General features: G+C 45.3%; 1 protein-coding gene across 1 annotated transcript in view; it reads right to left on the minus strand.

Annotated features, from left to right (window-relative positions):
* Window positions 1-532: 532 nt before the first annotated feature.
* Window positions 533-14,314, minus strand: part of FGFRL1 (fibroblast growth factor receptor like 1) — a 167,061-nt gene continuing 153,279 nt past the window's right edge. Inside the window, exons 5-7 of the mRNA XM_041402793.1 lie at window positions 10,874-11,158; window positions 8,134-8,487; window positions 533-5,276 (exon numbers count right to left, since the gene is read on the minus strand). Of these exons, the coding sequence (XP_041258727.1) occupies window positions 4,867-5,276; window positions 8,134-8,487; window positions 10,874-11,158 (1,049 nt within the window). The 3' untranslated portion in view covers window positions 533-4,866. The remainder of the gene's footprint in view (window positions 5,277-8,133; window positions 8,488-10,873; window positions 11,159-14,314) is intronic.

The following is a 14,314-nucleotide window of genomic DNA, read 5'->3' on the forward strand; positions in this document are numbered from 1 at the left end:
CCAAGTGTGCAATTTCTAGACAGTGATTTTTGGGTCAGAGGTCCAGGTCAGGTCAAGATGAAGTTTGGGTGAGGGCCAGCTTTTCTGAACTTAAGATGTCACAGCTTGGACATTTACTGCCTCTGGAGTGAGTAGTGAGACACTTACAAGTTTGCTTCAAAAGAGATGGAGGTGCTGAGCTTGACCTTGGAATCCCTGGTCCAGTCCAGGTATTGCAAAATTCCATTTTGCTAATTAAAATTTGGCTCCTAGTGCAGTTATAGCACTTGGCTCTAGAGGTGAGCAGATTAAAAGCTGCCCTTTTTCACTAAAACCCAGAAACCTTTCCCAAATAATAAAAACATAATGCCTCTGCTTGATTCACAGAACCCACACAAAATATCAGACCAAGCTGTGGCACACAGGTAACTTTACAATTCTGTTTGCCCTGCCAGCACACACTCCTGTGTGTGCTAACACACCCACACCCACACAGAGCCACACTTCCCTTCAAAACACAGAACTCTAAAACATATTAACACAACGCCAGGCTTTTATTCCTTTTTTTTTCTGCAACTTTTATTACAAAGCCACAGACACACTGTGCCATTCTGTCTCCTTTGATGTGTTCAGTTATTGTATTTGTTACCAAATGAAAACCACAGAACACTTTTCATCTTCAATGTCTGATAAGTTTTCAGTTTGAAAGGGGCCAACCACAGAAAGATTGTCCATACAAAGTTAAAAAATGCCAAGCACAAACTGGTAGGTAAAGCCATGTTTGATCTGTAATGCAAATAAAATTAACAAAGATAGTGAGTTTTAAGCCTAAAATTCCTTTGATCTTTGAAGCTCCATGGTTTTAAAAGTACAACTGCCTTCTGTATCACAGCCTGACATGTAAATCTATATGCCCACATGCATACAAATACATAAAATAAAAAATCTTCTGTGTTCAGCATAGGGTCAGTTACCACAAACAAGACAATGGTTTTCTCTGAACACCCTCTATTTAGGAATGAAGATGTATCCAAATCTTTTCCCACTGAGTAAAAAACATATTCATACACAAGTGTGACCTGGTTGAATTTATTTAAACTGTGGAAGACTTTCCAATATATGCAAGGCACAATCAAGCCCTAAAATTCATTGGCATGCAGTAGGGCTTGGGACAGAGTGACTCAGAAAAGGTCTTAGAGGTACCTTGTGAAAGAAAAATAATTCCTCAAAAATGTGAAATCCACCCATGCACAGCAAGCCAATGCAAGGCCCAGACAAAAAACAGAGCCCCTCCTAAACAGGGCATGTGATGGTATTTTCCTGGGGGGCAATCTCACACCTCTTCTGGTGGTCAAGATGGAGCAGGTAGCCAAGGCAGGATGAAATCCCCACACTTTCTGCAAATCAAGACCCTTATAGCATCTCTCATGGTGCATCCAAAGCCAGAGCTGCCTTCTCAGTGCCACAGCTGAGAGCTGCAGCTGCCCTGGAGACGCTGATGCATTGCCTACACAGGGTAGTTTAATACAACATTTGCCTTTGGAGAGCTCTGTCAGCAGCACTAGAGATTTATCTTGGAAAAAGCCACTCCTTCCTCTTGAGCCACCTGACAAAATGTGAAGTTTTTGCCTGCATGGTACAGCACCGCGGAGCTGGGTCACAAAGGGCAGAAGGCACTGGTGGAGAGGGCTGCACACAGCCTGGAATTCTGTGCTGCATGGGAAATGCAGGAGTGATTCTCTTAACTCACCAACCCCTCTCTGGGGCTCAGGGACAGAGCTGCCACCTGGACTGGTGCCATCACAAAATCCCTCAGGGTTTGCTCAGGGCTGAGCCCCACAAACCCAGTGCTCACCTCTGAAGGCGGTGTCAGTGCTGCCCCCAGAGCATGGCTCAGAAGTGTCCCCTTGCCACAACACTGGCCCAGAGAGCAGAGAATTGCCATGGGCTTACAAGGGAATCCTGCCCTTTGCCATGCCCCTAATGCTGCTGGAATGTGCAGGAGTTTGGGACATACCTCGTGTAGTAAGTAGCTTCCCACAGGCACAAGATATGAGATGTAGCCTTTAGTATCTCTAATGGAAACATACACTGACTGTCTCCTTGAAATAAAGGCAATGCCCTTAGTGTATAGAGGCTTTTAAATTTATTTTTTAAAATGAAATGACTCAGTATACTTCAGCCATTAAGAACTCCTGCCTAAATCATGCCTTTTATCAGTGCTCACACTTAAGCTCCTCTCAGCTCTCCCTGAAGCTGAGAGGATGCATATGAAGACATCCTTAATCTGAATTTTAGGGATTTCATAAATTTGTGTTGAACCCTCCTGCTGAAAAATACTAGTTATCAATGGGCTGCTTTATTACAACCTCTACAGGAGGACCATAATGAAGGATGGTCTTCCTCTAGGGGTTATTACATGGGTAACTTCCTCCTAGGGCAAGAAAGGGACTTTTTGGAGCAGAATGTGTTGGTGAAGAAAGCAGGAGCTGACGTGTTTCACTGAATGGGGGCCCCATCTCACAGCACCACGGCTGAGCAAACAGGGAACTGTTTGGTTTGCTGGTGATTCAAACAAACCACCAGAAAAAATCACTGCGGGTCAACACAGAGCAAATAGCTCCACAAATGTTCAGAGAAAAGCAAAGCCTAAAGCACAGCTTTGTTTCAGATTAAATAAAGTGTTACACTTTTAAATGGAGCAGCTGGTTTGGTGAGGATCTCTTTCATGGAACAGGCTTGAGAAGGAAGTAATTCCAAACATAAAAATTAGCATATTTCAAATTTTCTTGGTTTTTTTTTTTTTTTTAAACCATCAAACTCTGAATGAAAATAAGAGAAACAGTTTCATCACTGCTGAACTTGCCTTCTCCAAAGAAAATGTTGGCCCCTGAAGAGCTGGGTGCCTCTCCGTGGTGTGCAGCAGAAGGAAGGTCCAAGCCCCCCTGAAGGGGAGCAGCTCCTCTGCTCTCTCCAGCTGTGCCCAGCTCACCCTCCTAAAGCAGCTGCAGTTACAAATTAAGTGTTTCACCCACATTTCGTGATTTCCCCTTCCAAGCACCCTGAGGCCAAAGTTCCTTTTACAGCCTCACAAATTATTATGCTTTGATTTACAAAATTTTCTTAAAAAAAACTCCAAACCAACAAACCACTGCAGGTCTGGGCTTAAAAAACTAATGAATCATCATCCCCACACCCCCCAGAAATGCACAGTGAAACAGTTTTCCCTGTGAGAGAAGAACTCTGCTGCTGAAGATGGCTGGGGTCCATGAGAAGTGATCTGGCCACTGCAGACCCCCCCAGTCAGGATACAGACAGTGGAAAAGGTCAGTTTCTGATGGACAGGATGGCACCAGCAGCACCTGAGGTGACAGGAGATGACACCTGGCTAGTGTGAAAAGGCATAGAGACAGGTGGCCTCCAGGTCAGGAGAAGCACAGTTGGTCACAAGCTACATCAGGTGTGTTCTGAGCATGGCATCTACAGAACCTGAAAAAAAAAATCTTTATTTTCTTTGATCAAAAATACATATAGAAATGCCTGTTTTGAGGAAAATATCATACATTTTTTTTTCTTGTTTAACAAAATAAATTAAATATACATGACTTCTGTTTAAACTCTATATAGAATTACAAAGGTTTTATATTTTGCAATTGGATTCATTCCCAGTCCATATAGGTATTTAATATGGTCCTTATTTATTTTCTCTTCTTTCTGTTTTTACTGTCATTTGAACTGCAATGTTTTATCACTTATGAAGTGATATCTGAGGGGAGGGGACAACCGCACACAACCTAGGTGGATATTTCTCAAATGCAATTTTTTCCTACAAGATTATTTCACTCTCTTTGCTTCTTACTATTTTTTCTAATGCTTTCACGTATTTTGCATTGATGCAGAAAATCCAGTAGCTTGTCACTCTAAGCCATCAGAGAAGGACAGTGTGTTTTGCTTTCTTCACCATCAGCAGTTCAATTATTATTATTAATTATTATTATTTCTTAAATATAAATATAAAGGTGTTCTGTACAATGTTCCTTTTTCCTTCTTTCCTTTTTCCTGGCAGTGGCACTGAGTCCTAGGACCAGGGGAGCGGAGCTGATCTGCAGAACATCCCATGGGAAACAAGATGCCTTCACCTTGCAGAAAGTGAACCAACCAGCCTGGTTAGCTGATTGTGCTGACCACAGCTGAGAAGCATGTGGCATTTCACCTTGTGAACAGAAATTGGCTTTTTCAGACCCTCTTTTGTGTTATTTTCTTTCCCTGGAAGAGATGAATGGGTTATGTATCCTGGTGCTTTGGCACTAAACCTCAAGTACGTGCGAGCTTGAGTCACTCAGAGCAGGAGAGGTCTGGAGGCTTCCCACCAAAACAAGGGATGCCCAGCAGGCATCCAGGCCCATCCAGAAAAGTACCACACACACTTCTTGCTCTACCTGCTCCCTTCAGTAACACAGGGAAGGAGGTGTTGGTTCATATCCCTGTGTCCCATCTCACTTGTTGCCACTTTGATTAAAACATCCAGGAAGGCTCTGCTGTTGGAGACAGCTGCCTCTCTGCTGTGAATTGGAGTTCCTTCATTATTCCTCGGCTACATCCTGATTGCAATAATTAAAAAAAAAAAATCTCTTTTCTCTCTGTGTCTTTCTCTATTATATATATATTTATATAGATAGATATAGATATATACACATATATATATACACACATACACACACGCATATACAATTATATATATATGTATATATATATATTTAAAATTACATATATAACCTTTTCTGTCTGCTTTGCCTGTTGCTGGCAGTGCTGAGCTGACTTGGAGCAGTCTCTGCTGAGGTACCACGAGGAAAAGCCCAAAGGAGCCGCTGTACACGGGGCCAGCCCTCAGCACTGGTACTGGATGTGCTGGTGCTGGTGCACTTTGCCTTCCACGTGCGAGTGGGTGTGGGTGTGGATGTCCGTGTAAATCTTTGGGTACATTTTGGAGCCCATGGCAGGGGCCAGGCCGGGCCCCTGGGACAGTAAATGCTGCTGCTGGGCCACGTATTCCTCGTAGTTGATGGAGGAGATGCAGTCTTTGTCGGGGACCTGGGGGACGCAGATGCGGTCGCGGGGCTGCGGGCGGTGCGCGGGGGCAGCGGCCGGGGGGGAGCAGGGCTTCTTCTTGGACTGGCACAGCCACAGCAGGATGGTCCCGAAGATGAAGACAGCTCCGGCCGGGATGCCGATGATGACGGGCCAGGGCAGGCTGCTGGCCGAGGAAGGGGGCACAGGTGCGCTGGGAGGCTTGGGATCTGGGCGTGGTGGCACGGGAGAGACAGAAAGGGTTAATGAAATGCAGGCAAAGCGGATTCAAAACAGATGTCATCACACTCGGGCTGGCTGTTGTACAGACTGTCTGGCAACTCTGCCAGACGAAGTAACAAGGGAGAAATCAAGCCAGCACATGATGTTTGGTAACTGCTTTGCTTTTCAGTGCTCCTGGAAGGACAAGCAACTCATTTTCTCTGGTTTAGGGGTCAGGAGGGGAGTCTTTGGGGGATTTTATAACTCTCTTATCCAAGCTTTAATGGATGCACACTAGAGCCAGCCTGAGAGAGTTTCCTAACACTCTCACTCTGTGACAGAATGGGCTTTGCTGCCCGGACTGAAGGACACAACACAGGACACGTCAGTAAAACCTCATTGTCACCAGGCCAGGAGGCACAACCAGGTTGCACAGAGCCACAGCACGCTGCCCACCCACCTCTGCCAGGTGTAGCACTGCCTGCAAGGCTTCAGACACCCTCTAGAAATCCTGTCTAGCAATCCTGGAGCTACCCAGCAGTGCTCCACCATGGCAGGGAGAATGAATGAGGGGTTTTGGAGGTGTTGGCTTGACTTTCTTGTGTGGTTGGGACGAAGGCTGAAGGATGGGAAAAATGTAGGGGAGCTGGTGGGTGGTCCCTCCTTGGCTCCCAAGCCATGGGGAGCTGAAAGTTCATTCAGCATTGAAGTGTGTCCCCAGCTTCCTATCCAAAATGGGCTCCACCTCCACCAGTGTCTTTGGAGCTGCTGTTGGCTTTTCAAGGGCAGTAAATTCAGCAACTGGAGGAGATAAGATGCTTTAGACATCATCTTTCACAACTACCTCCTCCTTTATCTCTCTGCAGCTGGCAGTCAGTGGCTATCCCTGGACAGCCACTCCAGTTTCTCAGCCTGATCTCTTGATTTATAGACCCAAAAGGAGTTCTGGGGTAGGATTCTAGCTGCGAAAATCCTTGTCTACATAGCTACCAGCTGGAATATCCAATGCCTTGAAACATACCCAGGCACAGAATTCAGCTTGCAGGGAGACACCCAGAAAACTTCCAAAACCACAGGCTATCTTAATCGTTCAATATGTTATATTCAAACATCTATCACTTAACTTTCAAGCTAAACTTCTTTAAGACACTAATGTCTTTTTCTCTCCTTGACAAATAATCCTATGGGTAGCTTGAAATGTTAAATATATACCATGTGGTCTCTTTGAAGTTAGGAGGACCTATATTTTGACCTCAGTAGATGAAATTTTGATTCACCAGCTCTGGAAATTGCAGGATAATTTAGGCTGGGAGGCGAGTCTGTTCCAGCCCCCTGTTAAAAACATGACAGGATCAGAGAGCTGACCTATCAGCTGACCACAGAAAACAGAAGTCTTCATGCTGGTTGGCAGAAATCCTATGCTGGGCTGAAAAGAAAGTATTTTGATATTCATCCATGGTCCTCAGAGCTGCCAATGTCAAATCTGGTAGATTTATAAGCAAAATGGTCTTTTTTAACTCATGGCTTTACAACCACATCTTTGCATCTTAGGGCAAGCTGGGTTCTCCTTTTCCATCACTGCCAATATCAACAGCCCTGCAGGCTCTGGTTCTGGCATGAGGCCTCTCTACAGTCCCATTTAAACCCATGGAAAGTATCCCCCTGATTTCAGAGGGAGCTGGATCAGACTCTCATAGGTCAGAAACTCCCAGAGGCTTTGAGTTATATCCCACCCATGCTGCTTTTTCCTTGGTATTTACAGGCCTTTCAGTTAGGCTGTAGTCCTAAATCCAAAACGTTTATCAGGGCAGAATTGCATAGTCAGCAGACAAAGGAGCAAATGACCAGGCAAGGATGGTGTGTCTCAAACACAAATGATACAGTCTCAGCTGGATGTGGCCACCAGCTCTGAGGTCTGGGGAGGGAAGGCAGCAGCTGTGAGTTTGGTACAAGGGCCCCAGAGAACCATTGGATAAAAATTTAACTAATCAATCATTCTGTTTTTCACACTCATTCATTTAATTTCTTTGTGACCCAGTCAGTTTTTAGTCTTCTCTCATTTTATGGGCCTGTATCATTGTTTCCTTTTACCAGTAAAAGCAATATAAATAATGGCAAGAGAAAGGAGGAATTTTAGGGAATGAAGTTGCAAAAACTGCTGTTATTCAGTCCCCCTCTCCCATCCTGCAGCCTATCACTAAAGTGATTTAGTGTCTGCAACTGCAGTATCTTTTCCCAGCTTGCTCCTCTTTCCTACAGTAGTAGATAATTCAATTTATGTCACCTGGATGACCGAGAGGGGCCTCAACAATGTCTATAAGTACCTGCAGGGAGGTGTCAGAGCATGGACCAGGCTCTGCTCCACTATGCTGAGCAATAGGAGACAAAGAAAGGGCAGAAACTGATGCCCATGAAGTTCTAACTGAACATGAGGAAGAACTCCTTTACTGTGCAGTGACTGAGCCCTGAACAGATTGCCAAGAGAGGGTGTGGGGTCTCCCTCACTGGAGATATTCCAGAACCATCCTGACACACTCCTGTGCCACATGCTCTGGATTGACTCTGCTTGAGCAGGGAAGTTGGACCAGATGACCAACTGTGATCCCTTCCAACCATGACCCATTCTGTGATTCTGTGGTTATTCCCCACAATGGGAGAAAAGGAAATATCATCACCAGGATTTCAGCAGGAACTGATTTAAGACAGGGCTGATTCAGTCCCCCATTCATTCTTACCAGAACTGGGCTAGCCTAAACCAGCACAGCATCACAGAGGGCCAGGGAGCCAATGGGCAAGAGCAGCTGAATTATCAAATACCATGACACTGACGACTGATAACAGAGGGGGGAAAATGTCACAACTCACCTGGCAGGACTGTGAGAAAAGCACTCCGGAAGCTGTAGCCCATGGTGTTCGCCCCGAGGCAAATGTACATCCCTGCATCCTCCTCCTTGGCTCGAGTGATCATCAGTTTGTTCAGGTAGGAACCATCTGGGCGGGACCAGACCTCCCCCGTGGGCAGCACGACGAACTTCTGCCCCCCGACATCGATGGTGGAGTTGTACTTGCTCTCCGTGCCGTACTCCACCCTCTTCAGCCACTGGATGACGGGTTTGACGTCGCTGCGCACTTTGCACTGGAAGGACGTGGTCCCGCCGTAGTCCACCGTGGTGTTGACGGGGTGTGTCCCGGTCAGGATGGGCTTGGACCTCGTCCTCTCTGCAAAGAAACACAGGGAGCTCCATGGGCAAAGGTGTTTGCCAACCTCAGTAACGTGCAGTTGCAGAAACACAGGGAAAAGGTGTAGGAGGGATGCAAAATCACAGTCTAGTCCAACTCCCTGCCCCAAGGCAGGCTGAGGTTTATGCAAACTTCTCCTGATAGACATTTTGCCAGCCTCTTGCCAAAGCCTCCAATATTAGATGCTCTCCAGTCTCTCCAAACAACTCCACCATTGTCTGAAGCTTTAACAAGTCTGTTCTCATGCTCAACCTGAATCTTCCTGTTTATAACAAGGAAGTTGCTTTTCTACCTGCACCAGACTTGGAGAAAAGGATGGTTTCCCTCTGAGCCCTTATATTTTGGAAGAGGTTCACAAGACCATCCTTTCCAGCATGATCGTAAGGTTGTGTCAACACCACATAAAGTGAAAGGAAAAATGTACGCCTCATTCTGAGGAATGTTTGAATCTTTTTTTAGTGTTAGGATCAGATAAATCAGTCACAGTTTCCAGACAAGGAGGTAATGCAAACCTCTATCCTAGGCACAGGAGAAATTATGGTATCACAGTGGGTGGTAACTGCTGGCAATCATCAACTTCTTTTGATGGCAAACACTGTTGGATTGAGCACGTAACAAAACAGCTCCCACCAGCACTGGCTTTGGAGTGAAAGGAAGGAACAATGGACCCTCTTTTAAAAACTCGGGATACTTTCAACATTGAGGGCTCTAAAGATGTGCTTAGGAAACAAAAATACCACAGTAGTCTCTGTAGGCTTTGCCTTTGGACTGTAAGCAACAATCACAGCCGGGGAGACTGAGACTCAGATAAGCAGGACTTAGGAGTGGAGGCTCAGGAGAGGGGAAAAAAGGAGGAAATTGAATAAAACCTGTAATGCTCCACAGAATGATGTTAAAAATAGAAAGATGTCTGAAAACCGCTTAATGCCCTTATCTCCTTGACTCTGGTTCCAGCTTTGGTTACTGTTTTCACTCCTAGCCAGCAAAAGCTAATGAAAACAAAGGTTACATACATCTTTAAGTTGATAAAAACCAAGATAAACAGGGACACAGAAAGGGGTTTGTTCCTGGTGCTGTCTGGTTTTGATGAAGTGAAAATGCCACAGCTGCCATTAGGATGGGGCTTGATTCATTTCCCTGCCTCTGCTCCTGGTTTTAGTGTAAACACATGTTTTTACTGTCTCCACACAGCTGCATCTTTATCAATCCCAGATGTCCAGCAGGTTTGTGCCTTCAGAGCCCAACAGAGCTTCCCACATGTGCTTTTAATTCCTGTGATTCTAGGGAAAGGACTTATCAGAGAACAGATCTTTACCTTTAAGAACAATCTTTCACACTGGGATAAACTTTCTCATGCTAAAATGTATGCACAGACAAACAACATGCTTTCCAAGTGGCTGGAAACAGCCCTCCATGGCCCTGCTCCTCATTAATGAAGGCTATTCAATCTTCCCTCCACTCAGCTCATCTTCTCTTTCTTGAGTTGGTTACCCTGTAATCATTTCCATGACAACTTATGATGATGTCATAGGCAAAGAACAATGATTTAAGAATAAGAGCTCTTCTCTGGTAAACTTAGGAAGGATTCAAGTATAATTATCCTCAGCAATAATAAGGGAAACAGAAGATTAGAGAGCAAGACTCAGAATAGTTAGATAATAAGAAGAGCAATTTACCTCACCACAATGCAGGGTAATCCCCCACGGCTCATCTTCTGAGGATTGAATCTTTAAAGCTATGTAGGCATCTAAAGATACAGACAGGATCCTTGTGGATGTTTTTAAGGTTTGGGTTTTTTTTTTTTTAATTAGTAATTCATTTATACCTGCCTGGACCTTCAGATGGCCAAACGTTTTTTAGAATCTGGTTCTAAATCCTTGTCTGGCTAGTCACTCTAGTCATAAATTCCTTGTTTTTCAAGTTTCCCTTGGGAAACTTCTCGATTAAATTTAAAATTGACTGGTTTCACCCATTCTGACATACTGATCTGGGCTATCCTAGATATTTCCCTCCCTGCCCCATGCTGCTTGAAAGGACTTTCTCTGTCAGTTCTCTGTCTGTCCTTGAATTGATTCTCTTGTGGAAGACTGAACTGGGCAAGATTTTCACCATGCAGGTGCCTGTGGAGATGAATGTTTCCCAAGCACCTTTCCTCATTTCAGCTCCTCAGTTGTCTTCCTGCTACTCTGTCTTGCCCAGATTTCAGGTTCATTCTAGAGCTCCAGCAGTGTTTTCTCTAATGTTTTTAGCACTTCCCCATTTCCATGTCCAGCCATCAACACTGCACCATCCCCCATTGTCTTTGACAGAGCCAGCCCCCTTCTCAAAGGCCCCTCTCTGCTCTCCCTCCCAGAGCTGCACTTACGGATCACTTCAACTTTGTACGTCGCATTGATTTCTCCAACTTTGTTAAACACCCGGCAGGTGTACTTCCCGCTGTCCTCTGGCTTCAGGTTCTTCAGGTTCAACGTCCACTTCTTCTTCTTGTTCTCCCCAATCTCCTGGGCAGTGAGGGGCTTGTTGTCCTTCAGCCACGTGATGTCAGGCCTGGGGTTGCCGCTGGCCATGCACTTGAGGCGGATGGAGCTGCCGACGGGGCGGGCGATCACTCTCCGTCTCATCTTGGCAGGCTGAGTGAACCTGGGCCGGGCTGCAAAAGGCATCAGAATGGGCCATGGTGAGCACAGGACATGACCAGAGAAGGAAACTGTTGTTAAGGCTTATGGTCAGATTTTCTTGAGAGGCAGCCCATACATACTGGTGTATGCTCTCCCTTATATCAGCTCAAACTGTTTTCCTTAGGAAGGATTCACCACCCACCCCAATGCATTTGAATGTCTATGGGATTACTCTGGCCACTGCATTAACCTTCTGCATAGTACAGTCCCAGAATTTCTGTGTCTGTAAGGCAATTGCACCAGACCATCTCACAAAATAATACCAAAATCACGCTATTGCAGCTGAAGGCAAAATGCGGCCCCATAATCACACTGTAATTGTTACCATATTCCACAAACTCCTTGGCCAAGACCAAAGGAAAAAACTCAGATTCCTGTCAAGCTGACCATTTTCTCAATTTTTTGCTTGTCACATGAAGCTTCATTTCCTGAAGATGTTTTGCCTCTCAGTTCTCAGTGGCTTTAGAGGGACTTAAGAAGAGTCAGCATCTTTCACATACATAGGAAAGTCTTAGAAGTGAGACAGACTTTTCTACATTGGTCTGAACTTAAATGTGTGCCATTCATTCAGCTCCAGTTTACAAAACATTCATGTTGAATGGTCCAGAGAAGTGAACAAAGAAATGGAAAGACTGAATAAAACTATGAGCTTGTTATTACAGGATACCCCATGCAGTCCATCCCAAAACTGAAGAATCTGAAGCAATAGCAGCTGGTGGATAGAAGCGTGGGTCAAGGCAGTCATCTTGTCTTAGCAAAGAAATCACCAGTATTTCTAAGAGTGCAGAGACAAGAAACTTAGAGAAATGCAAGGCCCTCACCTGGCAAAATCTGAAACTTAATGAAGAATTTAAAAGAAATAACAAATTTCTCACAGTTACTTTAACTACACAATGCCAGTTCAGGGGCACTTCTAAGCCCATCATAGAACTGTTAAAATCAGAAAAGACCTCTAAAATTATTCAACCATTAATCTAACACTGCCAGCTCTACCACTAAACCATGTCCTTAAGCAGCAAATCTACATGCTTTTTAAGCACTTGTAGGGATTCCCTGGCCAGCTACAGGATGGCCTAGTGGAACTTCCTACTTGACAGCCAGCCCTGCTGCCCAGGGCTGAGGGCCAGCACCTCTGAGATGTTCATTATAGTGGAGCTTTCCTGAATGGAAGAGGCTGCTCTGCAGCTTCCCATCCCCAAGCACTGGGGAATGGCAGCCATTGCCCTCTGAGGTTTGTGAGCATACCCCTTAGCCCTCACCCCCCTGCAGCCTTGGCCAACATCCCTCCCTCTGGAAGAGGACACCCTTTGGCATACCCCTCTCCACAGAGTGCTTTTCCATAGGGGGAACCATCTGTCTCCGCAGCCTTCCCTTGCCCCCCTTGGCTGTCATTTTGGGTCCCAGCCATTTCATGTCATTTCAAACTCCTGCTCAGAAATGCTTTGCTCTCCATGCAGAGGCTTTCATGTGTAATCCAATGAACCGGAGCAACTCCGGCACTGGAAGTCTTTGCCGTGACAGCTGAGCAGCAAGTGTGACATACTAACCCCCTCCACAGGTCCTGGGGCCTGAATTGCTGGGGTCTTTGGGGTCTGCTGCAGGAGGTCCCCTCAGAGCAGGCACAATCCCCCTCCCTGACAATGAACCTGTCAGAGCTGCACACTGTGGGTAATCCCAAATTTTAGTCTGAGCCGAGGGAGATGTGCTGATAAGGGCTGTCACTGGAAATTGAGAAAATGTCTGCAAGACTCATGGAGAGGTCAGGAATCAGCCATGCAATGGGTCTGAACAGTTACTCTGTAATATGGCAGTAATTTACTCTGAGACCAGGAATTCCAGGTCTGAGGGGAGATTCTCATGGACAGGATTCCTGAGCTGGGACTAACATACCAAAGAGCAAACTGGAGCCAGGACAGTCACACTCCCCCAGCAGACTGAAAAGTCAGGTTTGTGACTCTGAACTCTCAGAAGGACTCGCTGGCACCCCTGCTCAGTAAGGGCATTTTAAGACAGAAACTCTTTCCACCTAAAAAAAGCAGGTCTTTAACATTTCTGGTGTTCCTCCCACTTTGACTCCCATGAGTCTGTCTGGAGTTCTGCATTCACTCCTTGCACATGGTTGCCCAAATACATTCTAAACTACAGGTAAAGCTACACTTCTTTGGATCTTTCAGCCTTTCTTTCTTTCTCTTTCTGTTTAAAAAAGGTTAAGTGATTATGTGGTCTCAAAAGCTACTCCAGGCTGTGTGCAATATGCTGAAATCAGATCCCATTTACACCGTCCTGAATGTTTCCTTGAAAGCCTGAATTGGACAAGTTTAGAAAAGCCAGTTAACAAAAAAAGGAGAAAGAGAGAGAGACATACACATTAGAGAGAAAAAGAGACCCAGCAAACACAAAGGAGAAAGAGGAGAAGCAACACTGTGAGAGAGGCAGAAAAGGTCTCTTTTGAGTTGCTGCTAAATGTCTGTCCCCAAATCTGTTCCATTTACAGAAGTTTTGCTTGTTGGAGTGCCAGCAAAGGCAATTACAAAGTGCCTCTGTGTTATTCACATGCTTGTTCTCCTCCACATCACTTGGCATTTGCTTCATAAACATGAACCACACATTTGTACAGTATAAATTATGTCCCACTCAAGAGCAAGGAAAAACACAAGTGGATGGGGACAAAGAGACAGTGTTGTGCACGGGTTCCTGGCTGAAATGCTGTTTACCATGAAGATTTATCCAAAGCTAATGAAAATTAAATGCAATAGAAGCCTGTCAGCACAAAGACCTGCGAAGGAATTCAGTGGTGCCCTCTCCCGTGGGACACCTTGAGAAGCATGGATCAGTCTCTGAGGCTGACACTGCTCATATAAACTGAGGTGATTATCTGAAAAATTTTGTCTGCTGTGGTTCACCACCCCTACCTCCATGTAGTGACAGTCACTACCACTACCAGCTTTCATGATAATTACAAAAAAAAGTGTCACAATAGGACTATGGATTGAAATATATTTCAAGTCTTCTGGTTAAGAGCTCAATCAGTTGTGGGAAGACATGGATGGAAGTCTCTGTCTTTCCCCACATCAGTTCCCTGCTCTCCCCAGAGATACCACTTTATGATACATGGAAAATAAACTGGA

Source organism: Onychostruthus taczanowskii, unplaced genomic scaffold (genome assembly GCF_017590055.1).
Source record: "Onychostruthus taczanowskii isolate IOZ18803 unplaced genomic scaffold, ASM1759005v1 scaffold2, whole genome shotgun sequence".
Taxonomy (NCBI): Eukaryota; Metazoa; Chordata; class Aves; order Passeriformes; family Passeridae; genus Onychostruthus; species Onychostruthus taczanowskii.